Here is a 13,981-nt window from a genome sequence, read left to right on the forward strand (position 1 = left end):
GTACATATTTTAAACACACAGAATAAGGGCAGGATATAAGTAAAATATAAAGAAACCACTTTTATGCCTTCAAATATACTACATAGTTTTTTAAAACTTCTTAACATTAGAAGGGTTATAGAGCTATTTTCACTTTGAGAAATGTACCTAAGAAAAACAAAAGCTTTATAAACAGGGGGAGAGGAAAGCAATATGCTTAAATAAGATAGGAAGCACAGCTCAACGTTACTTTTTACAGCTGTATAAAGCACCACTATATGAAATATTACTAGTTCTTAGGTATACAAGTACTTGCAAACTTTTGCCTTATTAAAAAAGTTGTACCAATTTAATTTCAAGTTTTCCTACATCCTGTTATGTGTTATCTTTATATTAGCCTATTAATTTTTGCTTATTTCTTCACTATCAAACTATAGAAAACTTCTTTGCAGTGCTGTGCTAATAAGCCATGTTATATTTGAGACTGAGGCAAAAGAAAATCAGTAATACTGATCTTTATTTAATGTTTTGGTATTTATTAATCATGGGATTTTTGCACTAATTGCTTTAAAATGCTGCAGTACAATATGATGTATCTTGATTACTAAAGTTTTTGGCATCCCTTTTAATTTGTGTCTCATCCTAGGAAGCCCTGCTTCCAAAAATTTCTATGGATTAATTTTGCCAGAGTTTGATAGCATGACCCCCATCAAAATCCAGCCTCATAAATGATTATCTTAAGGCTTATGCTATGATTCTTTTTTACCCCTTTTTGTTGAGTTTACTGAAGTGACACTGGTTAACAAAATTAAACAGGTTTCAGACACATAGTTCTATAACATATAATTTTATAAACTGTACTATGTGTTTGCCACCACAAATATTTTCTCAAAAAATTAATGCAATAGTCACTGACTAACTGGCAATTTATTATCTATATTGCAGATGTGTTGCAGAAGACAAGCTACTAAACTTACTCAGCTACAGTTTCCTTAGATGTCTCTTCTCCAGCATTACTGGACACTTCAACACTTTGATCCTGAATAGCAGGAGTACTAGTAAGTTGTGCTTGTTCTTCAGTTGAAATTGTTACTGTGTTTTCATTATCTACAACAGTAGCAACAATTGAAGTAACTTCAGGCTCAGGAACAACTGGAACAGTTCCACCGACAGTATTAGAGGCAGAGCTGGAGGCACTGGCATTGGCAGCCGCAGCGGCAGCAGCGGCAGCAGCGGCAGCTGCAACAACAGCAGCTGCAGCCTCTGCAGCAGCCATGGTGCTCATTGTGGTCGGAATTTCTGTTGTAGGAACTGGGGCTGTTGATGCTGTGGTGCACTCTTCTTGCTTACTATACATTTTAAAGAAAGAAAACTGGTTATTTGATTACTAATAATCACAAAGCCAAATAAAGCTGGTTTTTAAGTATTATACAATCATATGAACAAGAGAAACTCTTAAAATGGAAAAAAAGCAATGCTGCCAAACTGTTAATCCATTCCAAAAAATTAATACCATGAAATAAAACTTGACTACTTTGATATAATTCAACAAACATTCATGAATTAAATCAAAGCATGACAGGCACTCAGGCAACACCACCTGGTCCTGGCTGGTGTAGCTCAATGGACTGAGTGCTGGCCTGCGAACCAGAGGGTTGCTGGTTTAATTCCCTGCCAGGGCACATGCCTGGGTAGCAGGCCAGGTCCTCAGCAGGGGATGTGCAAGAGGCAACCACACACTGATGCTTCTCTCTCCCTCTCTTCCTCCCTTCCCCTCTCTCTGAAAATAAATAAGTAAATAAATAAATACTCTTTTTAAAAACAAAAAAATAAAAAAACCACAGTTTTATATTAACAAAACACACCCTCCATTTCCTAAAGTCTAATAATTGTTTTCATTCACAAAAGACCTATCAGATTGTATCATGCCATAAAATTTGGTATGTATCATAAATTTCTATTAGATCTTTAAAATTTTACTCATTTCATCCATTAAAAGAAAAATATAAATAAAGGAAAAAGACATATATAGATGGAATATTTCTTCCATTCCCAAATTAAAATAATTGTCAAGTAAAGCATCACTTGCGTACCTTGAGTAAATATCCCTATTCCCACCCTCAAATCTTCCAAAGATACCAAAACCATAAGACCTAATATATTAATACTATTTATACAGTTAAAAACAAGATTATAAAGTTTCTAATTTCTAAATATGTACTGATCTCTAAAATTGCTTACCTGCTTTCTTCAGCTTTGATCATTGCTATTAAAGAGAAAACAGAAAAGTCATGTACTACACAGCTTTTAAATATGATCACTGAAAACAAACTTTAAAGACTTTTTAAAACATTTCACAAGATACAATTTACCATCCAAAAAAAAAATCCTCCCCCCAAATCACAACTTTTACTAAGCAAGCGCTTGTTCCAAAGTTCCAGGGCAGTAATTAAAGAATGAGGACAAATTTAAATAGCAGTTTTTAGGAAAGCTTCTTCCCACACTGCTGTTTTCTTAAAGACTGCAGGCTACTGAAAAAACTTCCTGAAAGTATCTATATAATTCTGGAATAAAATTGTATTGTTCCCAGAAATAAAACTATGTTATTTTTTAAAGGATATTATATTCAAAACAGAATCAAATTCATGTTATAAAATTCCAGCACATATATACTAGCATTGACAAGTAGATAGATAGTTATGCATACGTGATAGGGTTATATCAGAAATGAGCTTGATATTTCTTACATCAATAAATTGGGAACCTACCTATCTACAATGTTATTAATTAGCCAATGCTAGTACAGAGATTTAGGTAAATTTTTCTGTAGGGGTAAAAATATACCTTACTCAGCTTCATTAGGGAATGAGGTGCTCCATGTAAGTGATAATATAAGCTTAACTTTGAAAATATTTTTAAAACTAAATCAATTCTGAAAATCTGTTTAGGATTAGCTGGCAAAACATACTGAAGGGGTTACCATTACTAATATAAACGAACTTATTTTTCAGATACAAATGATATGTAAGTTAATGAGGTGACACGGGGTAAAGGTGAATAAACTTAATACCACAGTGCCTTTAAGAATTGTTTATTCTTTTTTCTGTCAGATGTCATTTCACATTACAGTCTACTTTATTAGCCCCATTCTCCTACATTCTGTTGCTTTTAACCCACTATAGTTTGACAGCAGATTCTGTAACAAGTGAAAGTCCTATGTTTTATGTGTTTCTAGATTTCAAGCAGTATGCTGAACAGCTGAGGACGTTAAAAAAAAAGCCCCCCTTTTTAAGTGAGGCATGGTCTTTTGCTTATCTTAATTCCCCCATAACAAGCATGAGGACTATTTTGCAACGTTGTTATTATATAAAATCTGCATTAATTATACAGTCTGATAAGGATCTCTGCTAAGTCCCGTATTCCATGTATGCACTAACACCCAAAGCTGTATTTAGAAATATTGTACTTAATGTCCTTGTTCAATTTTCCAGTGACACGTAACTTAAAAAAAAAAAACCAAAACCAAACCAAAGTACAACTCTAAAAGCTACAAGCTCATTTATAATATAACCCTTAAATTAAAGGAATTCTTTGAATTAGAGACTTCTCACGGCAGATTTATCCAATCATGGTTAGTGAACATTAGTGACATACTCTAAAAATGTTAAATGACAGAAAATGAATTATCAAAGCGCTCACCATGCAGGTTTGATTTTGTAATAAGACTTCCAGCAACAATGGTATTCTGGTATCCTAGTTTCAGTGGAATCAAATCAAATAAAAATCTATTTAAAATCTATAGAACTGAGATCTAGAGCAACAAGAAAATAAGAGCCCATAAAACTGTTATGCCATTTTAAACATTCTAATAATATAATTAAAAAAATAAGGCCTTTGTTTGAATACTTCTACTTATGGACTGTTTCAGTGTGAATGACATATATGTAAAAAAATTAACATTAAGAATTATTTTTTTCTGTTTTACCTTCAAGATCTTCAAGTTCTTTAGGTTTGGCCCAACGGGATTCTTTTGTTTGAGAATTATAATAGTATGGCTTTCCAGAGTCAGATTTGTACTCTTTCCAGGGGCATTTAGACAAAAGTTGCTGGAGGGAAATAAAAACTGTCAGTTAACAGTAATGTAACATTTTCCAGACACACTGTCTCACTCTAAGAAGAGCAAGTATTTGTAATTTAATTTCATCTCCATTAAATCAACCCTATTTGAAAATTTTAAGAACTTATATGACACATGAAGTCATCCAGGTTTACTATAAAGAGGAAATCAATTTGAAATATAAATTAAAAAAATATAGGGCAGTCCTTTTTGCCTTCCAATCTGTTCTTTAAGTCACCTTTCTTAAATTAATGTCACCCCACAAAGGTTCCTGAATAAGGGATAAATCAGTAAATAAAATTGTTCTGTTCAAAGAAGGAAATGAGTATTGTGTTTTTGCTGATTGGTGTGTTTATTAACTCTTTCTCCTTTAAATGCCTTTTGAGATATAAGCAGTACAATTTGGATAGTCAAATACTCATGACATCCTAAAAAAGAAAAAAGAAAACATAAGGGGGAAAAAAAACACCCAATCTACTTAATAATCCCTGATTTCCAGCCCTAAAACTTTTACCTCAGCAGGTGTTTTAAGATCATCTGGTTTCTCCCAAGTAGACTGTTTTGTTTCAGTATTGTAGTAGTAAGTCCTTCCATCAGGTGACTTATGTTCAGTCCACATTGATTTCTAAAGAAAAAAAATTGTTGTACAAAAACATTTAAATTGTGTAACAGTGCCACTGACAGTGGATATCAGTATCAACTGTTTCAAAGCAATATATGAAAAATTAAAAGTATAAAATGGGCACACTTTTGATAGTTAAAGCATTTAGGGAGGTGACTGAAAATCAGATTTTAAAAGGACTTCAAGTACAGCATGAGTCAATTCAGGTTTTAGGATCACTCTCTCAGCAAAATCTCAGAATTGTAAGGATATGAGCATTTCCATAAAAACAGTAACTTTTTAACTTAAACATGTGAGATACTATTTTAGCCACACAAATCAATGCCTTATGGATAAGAGTCCATGCTAATGTATTATAGGTTCATTGATTATGAACCCAATCACCCAAATTCAAAGAAAATTTATATCAAGTCGGACAAAGCTCTAAACAGACATGCTATAAAAAGGCAGCAGTCAAAATTAAAAAGGATGACTTCTGGATGACAATCAGAATTCAGTAATCAACAAGGTGAAATTTAGCAGGACTAAAATGTGAATCCAAATGCCCTAATCCAAGATAGGTGAGATAACGTTTCATGAGATTAGTCTGATATATATTGTAAATCCACTCTTGGAATGTAAAAAAATTACTAACAACCTACTAAACGTTCCTAGTAAAACCTCAGGGCTTGTTAAGAGTTTTAGAACATTACTATACACATAAACACACTTGTACACACACAAAATAATAATAAAGGGATGGGAGAAAACTGTGAGAGATGATAGGTATCTATGATCTTGAGGGTGGCGCTAGTTTTACAGGTGTATTACTTGTTCCCCAAACCACCCAGGTGCACATATTAAATATGTACATCTTTTTACATGTCAGTCATATCTTAATACAAGTGGCTTAAAAAGTTTTACAAGGACTCATGAGTGAATGAATTACTGGATGAGAGCAAAGGTACTAAGTCCAGTTCTGGCAGATTTTTCAGATGGTAACAAACTGAAGTACACTTGAAAGAGGGTTATAAAGACGATCTCATGTTTCTTTAATTCTAAGACAACATTACTATATATATATAGTAATGGTATATATATATACCTAAGGTATGGTATATATGGTATATATGGTATATATACCATATGGTATATGGTATACCACATAGATATACCATATAGATATACCATATATACCATATATCTATATGGTATATATGGTATATCTATATGGTATATATGGTATAATGGTATATATATATATACCTAAGAAAGAAAAAAAAGAGTTGAGCTATTACTTAAATTTCACATTGAGACATCTTTTTGTATCAGAGTTGCTGATACAGTCACACAGTATCACTCCTCTGTGGCATTAAGAACACTTACAATGCAACACTTAAAAAAAAAGAAACCAAAATAACTAAAAACCACTGGTACTGCTTCTAAATTTTCTTTTGTAATTATTGTAAAAAGTGGGAATATAGAATAAGATGACTTAGAAGAACATAAACTGATTTTAACAAACAGAAGAGGTAAGATGATTATTTTCTACAACTTTTGAGAAGACAATTACAATGAAAGAATTATAAATAGCCATTAAACTGAAAGAAATTGATAAAATCTGAGCTGTTTAGTAACAAAATTAGTTCCTCTGATAGAGATTTGTAATCTGACAACTGTTTACAGAGTGGATTTCTGAATAATGTGGCAAGATATGTAATTCTGAAGATGTAAAAAAATTCTTTAACATTCTAGCACCATGTACAAAAAGATATGACAACTATAGTCTCTCTGGAGGAAAGATTAAAATTAACTGGTAAAAAATATTTAGCTGTTGTTATTCGTCTACTTATTTTCATCAAAAATTGATGCAATTAGAAGCACATACAAAAGATTCAAGTGTATGGGTACTACCTTAAATCATAAGTTATATGGTGCTTTCATAAATAAGTTTGTATTTGTTTCTGATGTTTTAAAAATTAACTCAGTAGCATTTCAAGACTATATTATCTTAAAGAGAAATCTGGTAAGTTCCAAAATTGTATTTAAACTTCTAAAGTCACATCTGCTCAAGGGCATCAAGGAAAGAAGACGTTCACCAAAAATAAACTTAAGATATCGTGGAATGTGAAAGACCAAACAATGGGGAGAATAAGGGGAAATGTACAAACCAGTGAAACAAATACTAAACAATTTGGTATTCACTATCTGTTACTTTGGGCCTTCCAACTACACTACAAAGAATGTTAAGACCACCAGCCCCATTTTACAAATAAGAAAACCAAGGCTTAGATGGGTTAATAATCTGCTCACAGTAATTCAGTAAATAAAAGATAAAATCAGAACAATTCAATCATATCTGCCTCTAAAGACCGTATTTTACCCACTCTGAAACACTGTATCAAGCTTGCTATATTCAAGGACCATCTTATCAGTAAGAACAGATAAATTCCCCATACACCACTAAATGTTAAGCCCTCTAACTGCTTTGCATCAATTATCAGTTATTACTGTAATAATCTTCTGAGGTAGCTACCAATTATTAGCCCTACTTTATAGAAAACAGAGTAAAGTAACATAGCTTGCTAGTTAGTTCATTACAACACTGTTCTGGCCCAAATTAAGGTCCTATTAGGAAGCAAGGTTCCAAATTTTTGCATCAATAGAAATAATCATTTCAGATAGTGATATAAATTCTGAACTAATATCTTAACTAATATGCAAATTCACTTACAGAAGTTAATTTTGGAGTGAGAAAAATTATTTATCTGATAATTTCTTTTTACTCCTTTTTCTTAAATCTGCAGCTTAAAAAGTAAAACTGTAATTTATTTTGCCTTTGGCCAAAACTAATTATGTTAAAAGAAAAACTTAAAAACAAATGGCTCTGAATGGTGAATATAAGATGAAGAATGGCATAAAACATTAATGGACATATTAACAACTACCTTCAGAGCAATAAGCAAGTGTCGCCCATCAAAGACTTAGACTGCCCTTGCAGCAATGCGGGGGAGGGGATCTAAAAAAGATTCAGATGTGTATTTTGAAAGGACCAAAGCCAGGAAATTAGTTTTAACCTTAAGGTTAGTTGCTTTGGGGACTTGTAGGAGTGAAGATATTCCTAATACTGGAATTACTCTGCATTTTTGTCAGATGACACCATTCCCAAAATTATTTTGTTACTGACATAGACACTGTATTAATAAAAAATTGTTGACATAAATGGTAGTTCTGAGGAATCAATCAAAAGCAAACATTTTTACAAATGGTAGACATTTGCAAATAAAGGCATTAAAAATTTTTATCCTTCAAATAGAAAAATCTACTATAATCAATAAGACAATCTAATGGGAAAAAAGCATGGCTTTTAACAGAAGTCAGTACAGATAAATACATCTAGATGTTCAACTTTATTAGTAAATCAAGGAAGCACATACTACAATTGATGTTTTTGCTCATCAAATAAATGACAAGACTATCAGTATACAATATTAAAAGGGTGTGAAGAAAAGGACAGTCTAATGCTCCTATTGGGAAATTAGTATTTTTCACCAATTTTATATTCTTGCTAAAATTAAAAATGCAAACATTTCTGGATCCTGAAATTTCACTTTACAAAATCCCACTTACACAATTGCAAAAATATTTCCTACAGGATTGCTTGTCATGTAGAAAATTAGAAACAATTCAATATCCACCCACAGGAAAACAGTTCAATTACAGTTCATTCATACTATAAGACGTATCTTATGCAGATCTATTTTTAAACTAGTAAAAAATATCTAAGATGAAGTGCGGATATAGTGGCAAAATATACACAGAAAAATATAATTATCAAGAGAGATAATAAAAGTTTCAGATTCAAAAATGTTAGTCAACATTGGGTTGTGAATAAATTTGGTACACTCAAATTCAATTATGTATACATAATCAGAGATAAACATTTACATACTCATAAGTATTTATACAATGTATAAGCTAAACTGAAATGAACTGAAAGAGAAGTTATGAAATCCAAACACTAAACAGGAAGACCCCCTTCACTACTCTAAGTAAGGAAAATTAAAACCTGAAGGAAATTATTGTCTCACATACTACAAAAATACAACACAGAAAAACACATCACAATGGAATATTCTAATTACCATAGAAGCAACAGAAAAATACCCAGCCAGATTCACAGTAAAATACTATATAACCTTTAAAGAACAGAGTTAGGATAACATTATTTCTGATCATAGAAAAAGAAAGTTCTTTATTAGTAACAAAACAGGAAAGGTACCTAAAAAGAAAAGCAGGCAATGTTACCTATGAATATAAATCTAAGAATTTAAATAAAATAATAGCCAAGAGAATCCTGTAAGGTATACACTTTGACCAAGTAGAATTTATTGTAGAAGTACAAAGGTGGCTCAATATTGAAAAATCTATTAAAAATTATTTGTATTAACAAGTTGAAAAGAGAAACCACCACCATGTGATCACACTAATCATAAGACTTGTTGTGATTAAACCACACCCTAAAAATTCGCAAGTATTCAAAAAATAAAAACATAAGTATTAACATTTATTTTAATATTCATAAAATAAAATATCTAAATGATAAAGGATAATTTATCAAAAACCAAGAAAAATAATTCTAAAGCCACTTCATTAAAATCATGAAAGCATGAGTTTGTAATCACTACAATTCAGCAAATACAGCACAGCTATAAAATGAAATAATTGGTATAAATATTGCGAAAGAGATTTATTCTCTTTACTGCTAAAGGCTCAAATGAACTCTAGAAACTAAAATTTAAAAAGCTATTCTAACTACCCAGGAAATCTGGTAATATACCTGGCTGCAAGATAAACATTAAAAAATGTGTGATTTTTCAAATAACTAACTTGCAATAAAAATGGAAAAAATAGTCTATTCACAATGTAACAGGTTTTTACAAGGCCAAAAAATAAAAATTAAAAAAATAGGTATAGTAGCTGTTTGCCCTAATAGAATCTAAAGCAAAAACTATAATGGAAAAAGGACTTGTATAGTAATAAACGGATACTGAAACAGAACAGAAATGAAGCTTTAATAAAGTGCAAAAAACCAACTTCTTATAGAATGTGTTTTCTGATCATAATATAAAAAAGTATACCTAAAAAAACCAAGTTACCCCAAAACATGATCCATAAAATAACTGATGGGATGAACTTCGTTAAATTAAAAAAATTCTACGTCAAAGAGTCAAAAGAATAAGAACACAAACTGGGAGCGAAAGACACAACTGATGAAGAAATGGTGACTCTAGACTCGTAAGAAGAATGCAAGCTGACAGCTGTGGAGTTGGGGTGGGGAGGATGGAGGGATTGGGGGGGAAAGGAGAAAAAATTCATGGACATGAACAACAGTGTGGTAATTGCCAGGGTGGTGGGGGGCTGGAAAAGGCTATAGGGGGGATAAATAGTTATAGCGGGGACAGAGACTTGACAGGGTAGTAAACACACAATACAGTGTACAAATAATGTGTTGTAGAACTGTGCCCCTGAAACTTGTATAATTTTGTTAACCAGTGTCATCCCAGTAAATTCAGTAATATTTATACATAAAACTCTTTAAACTTAACATTAAGGAAAAAAACAATTGAAATATGGGGAAAAGATCTGCGCCTTAACAAAAAGATACAGATGGCAAATAAGCACATGAAAAGACGCTCAACGTCATACATTATTACAGAAGAATAGGGATAAGAGGATTTTTAAAAAAAATTTTTAGATTTTATTTCTTAACCTTTAGAGAGGAAGGGAAGGAGAGAAGGAGAGAAATATCAATGTATGGTTGCCTCTCATGAGTCCCCGCTGGGAACTGGCCTGCAACCCAGGCATGTGCCCTGACTGGGAATCGAACCGCGGTTGATTTTGTGGTCTGCAGGCCCGTGCTCAATCCACTGAGCTACACCAGCCAGGGTGATAAGAGGATTTGTAGAGCAGTAAAACCATACTGTATGATACTATCATGATAGATACAATGTCATCACATATCTGTCAAAACATATAGAATGCAAACCACCAAGAGTGACCCATATGTAAAGTTGAGTTTGGGTGACGCTGTCTTAAATACATGTTCAGTGGCTGTAACAGTGTCAGGGGAGATACAGATAGTATAGGGGAGGCTGTGTGTACGTGGGGAGAGTGGGTTATGGGAAGAATTCTATACTTTGAGCTCAATTTGGTTAAAAAAAACACAACGACCCCCCCAAGTCTATTAAAAATAAGGATATCTGAAAACAAACAAGTTAAACACTGAAGTTAGAAAAAAGAGCAAGAGAGCACCCAAGGAAATAAGTGATGGCAGAAATAAATTTATGAAGTCACTCTCTCCCAAAACAAAGGAAGGAAGATGTTAGGATTTCTAATATCATGCCAAATATTAAAACTCAGCAAAATAAATAAATAAATAAATATCTGTGAAAAACCAAATTATTAGAAGAAATTTAAAACTGGAATAGCTTCAATAACCACTAAAGAAACTAAAATGGTAAATCCAAAACTTCTTCTATTCTCAAAAAATATTATGTGTAGTCAATGTCTGGTTGTTATATTAAGCTGTTAAGTTGCTTGTCTTTGGCATTAGCTGTTCTAGGGACCAGAAGGAGGGGCTCCTGCCCAGACACAAGCAACATAACAATTAACAATGTAAATCCAGATGAAATTAAAAATACGTGTGTGCACATATACACACCCTAAACACACAAATAATGAGTAATCAGGATTCATTTTGGTAATGCAGAGATGAGTTAATATCAGGAAATTTATCTGTGTACTTTCACATTAACAGACCAGAGAAGAAATGTCTTATGATCATCTTAGTTAACAGTGAAAAAAGGACTGGAGAACATTAATAATAACCAGGTATTGAAATCCATACCAACAAACCAGAAATAGAAAAAAGCTTGAATTTAATAAAGGTTATATACCAAGAAGCTATAGCACACACTGTATGTAATGGAAAAAGTTTACACATACTCCCATTAAGAAAAAAAACAAGACAGATGCCAGCTTATCATTGCTACTTCTCATCATAATACTCAGGGTTTTGGCTGGCACAATAAAAGTAGAAACAGATGAGGATTAGTAGAGGAGCCAAACTGTCATTTTAGGATGATAGTTAATAAACACAGAAAATCCAATATGCAACAAGTGTTCAGCACACCTACTAGATGAACACATAAAAAAATGATTATGAAGCTTGATAGACTCAAAACAGCACCAAATCTTAATATCTATAAACTAACAGAATGCAGGATATGTAAGCCTTCAATAAAGAAAAATTAGAGCTCTCTCATAGAACAGATACAAAAGAAGACCTGACTATCATGTTCACGGACATAAACAGGTCCCCATGATCTATAAACTGAATACACCTCCAACCAAAAGAACAAAAATATTTTTTGATTTTGACAAATAGATTTGAAAATTATACAAAAGATATGGAGCAGGAAAACAGAGATCAATAAAAACATTTAGGTTATTTTTTAAGAGAAAAAACATGTAAGCCACAGGAAAGATAGCACAATGCCATTCAGGAAAAAAAATGCATCGAAAATCCTAAAAACTAAAACAAAAATATTAAAAAAAACAAAATCAGTCAAGTTGCAGGATATGAAATCAATATACAAATATATACAAATATATACAATATATACAAAAATCAGTTACACTTGTATTCAGTAACATTAAACTATCAAAGAAATTAAGATAGAATTGTTATTTACAACTGTACCACACCAAAATAATAAATATATAAATAAAAAAATAAAAATAAAAACAATCCACCTAAGAATACATTTAATCCAGGAGATAAAAGACCTGTACACTAAAAGCTATAAAACACTGATGATAGAGACTGAAGACACAAATACATGGAGAAATATTCTGTATTCATGGATTAGGAAGAATTAACATGTATTATAAAAATGTCCATACTACACAAAGCTATCCACAGATTCCATGCAATTACAAAAGAAGTTCCAATTTTTCACAGAAATAGAATAGACATTCCTAAAATTTCTATGAACCACAAAAGACCCCAAATAGTCAAAGCTATTTTGAGAAAGAACAAAGCTGGATGTATCACCTCCCTAATTTCAAACTCTATTACAAACTATTGTGACCGAGACAATATGGTATCGTCCTGACTGGTATGGGTCAGTGGGCTGAGTGTCCTCCTGCAAACCAAAAGGCTGATGGTCCGATTCCCAGTCAGGGCACTGGGTTGTGGACCAGGTCCCTACTTGGGGGTGTGTGAGGGGCAACCAATCAATGTTTCTTTCTCCTTTCCTTTCTAAAAATAAAATGTTAAAATTTAAAAAAAAAACCCACAAAAAACAGCATGGTATCGGCATAAAAACAGACACCTAGGTCAATGGAACAGAACTGAAAGTCCAAAAATAAATCCATGCATATATACAGTCATTTAATTTATGACAAAAGAGCCAAGAATATATAACAAGAAAATGACAGTGTGTCTTCAATAAATGATGTTGGTAAAACTGAACAGCCAAATTCAAATAATTAAACAAGACCACTACCTTATACCACACAAAATAATGAACTCAAAATGACTTAAAAACTTGAATATAAGACCTAACACTAACTACAAAGGCTCCTAGAAGAGAACATAAGTGGTAATAATAAGCACCTTGACAATGATCTTGGCATTAACTTTTGGAGCTGACTCCAAAAGCAAAGGCAAGAAAAGCAAAAATGAAAAGTGGGACTGCAACAAACTAAAAAACTTGGGCACAGCAAACGAAACCATCAACAGACAAAAAACAACTTACTGAATTGAATGGGAGGAAATTTTTGCAAATCACATATCATATTGCCATGTATAATGAGCACTTTGCCCAAATTTCTGAGGGAAAAATAAGGATACACATTATACATGGGAAGTACTAATTCTGTATCTATTTAAATGTTTTTCTTTTATTTATACTTATGTATTAAAAGTGTAAGTCTAGAAAGCAATGATATCCGTATGCAAAACAACACCCTGGAATATAATAATCAGTTTTATTTCTAAATATAAATAAACAACTGAATTAAAAAATTTAAATGAAAGATTTTTTCCTGAAAGTCTGGGCCAGAAGTATGTGTGTATTATGCATGGGAGAATATTATACACAGCAAAATTCAGCATCTGATAAGGAGTAAGTATGCAAAATATATAAAGAACACATAATCCAATTGAAAAATAGGCAGAGGATCTGAACACACATTTTTTCCAAAGAAATAGAGAC

General features: G+C 32.3%; 1 protein-coding gene across 9 annotated transcripts in view; it reads right to left on the minus strand.

Moving 5' to 3' along the window:
- The window catches only part of PRPF40A (pre-mRNA processing factor 40A), a 53,468-nt gene that overhangs the window by 18,173 nt on the left and 21,314 nt on the right, over positions 1-13,981 (minus strand). For 5 of the 9 annotated variants that reach the window (XM_037027844.1, XM_037027841.1, XM_037027840.1 and 2 more), the window contains 5 exons: positions 4,611-4,721; positions 3,965-4,085; positions 3,679-3,732; positions 2,221-2,245; positions 957-1,328 (listed from right to left, as the gene is read on the minus strand). In XM_037027844.1, coding sequence (XP_036883739.1) covers positions 957-1,328; positions 2,221-2,245; positions 3,679-3,732; positions 3,965-4,085; positions 4,611-4,721 — 683 coding nt within the window. The remainder of the gene's footprint in view (positions 1-956; positions 1,329-2,220; positions 2,246-3,678; positions 3,733-3,964; positions 4,086-4,610; positions 4,722-13,981) is intronic. The other 4 variants (XM_037027843.1, XM_037027842.1, XM_037027839.1 and 1 more) reach the window with 1 other exon arrangement.

Source organism: Sturnira hondurensis, unplaced genomic scaffold (genome assembly GCF_014824575.4).
Source record: "Sturnira hondurensis isolate 20B ecotype Veracruz unplaced genomic scaffold, ASM1482457v3 Scaffold0019428, whole genome shotgun sequence".
In the NCBI taxonomy this organism is placed as follows: domain Eukaryota; kingdom Metazoa; phylum Chordata; class Mammalia; order Chiroptera; family Phyllostomidae; genus Sturnira; species Sturnira hondurensis.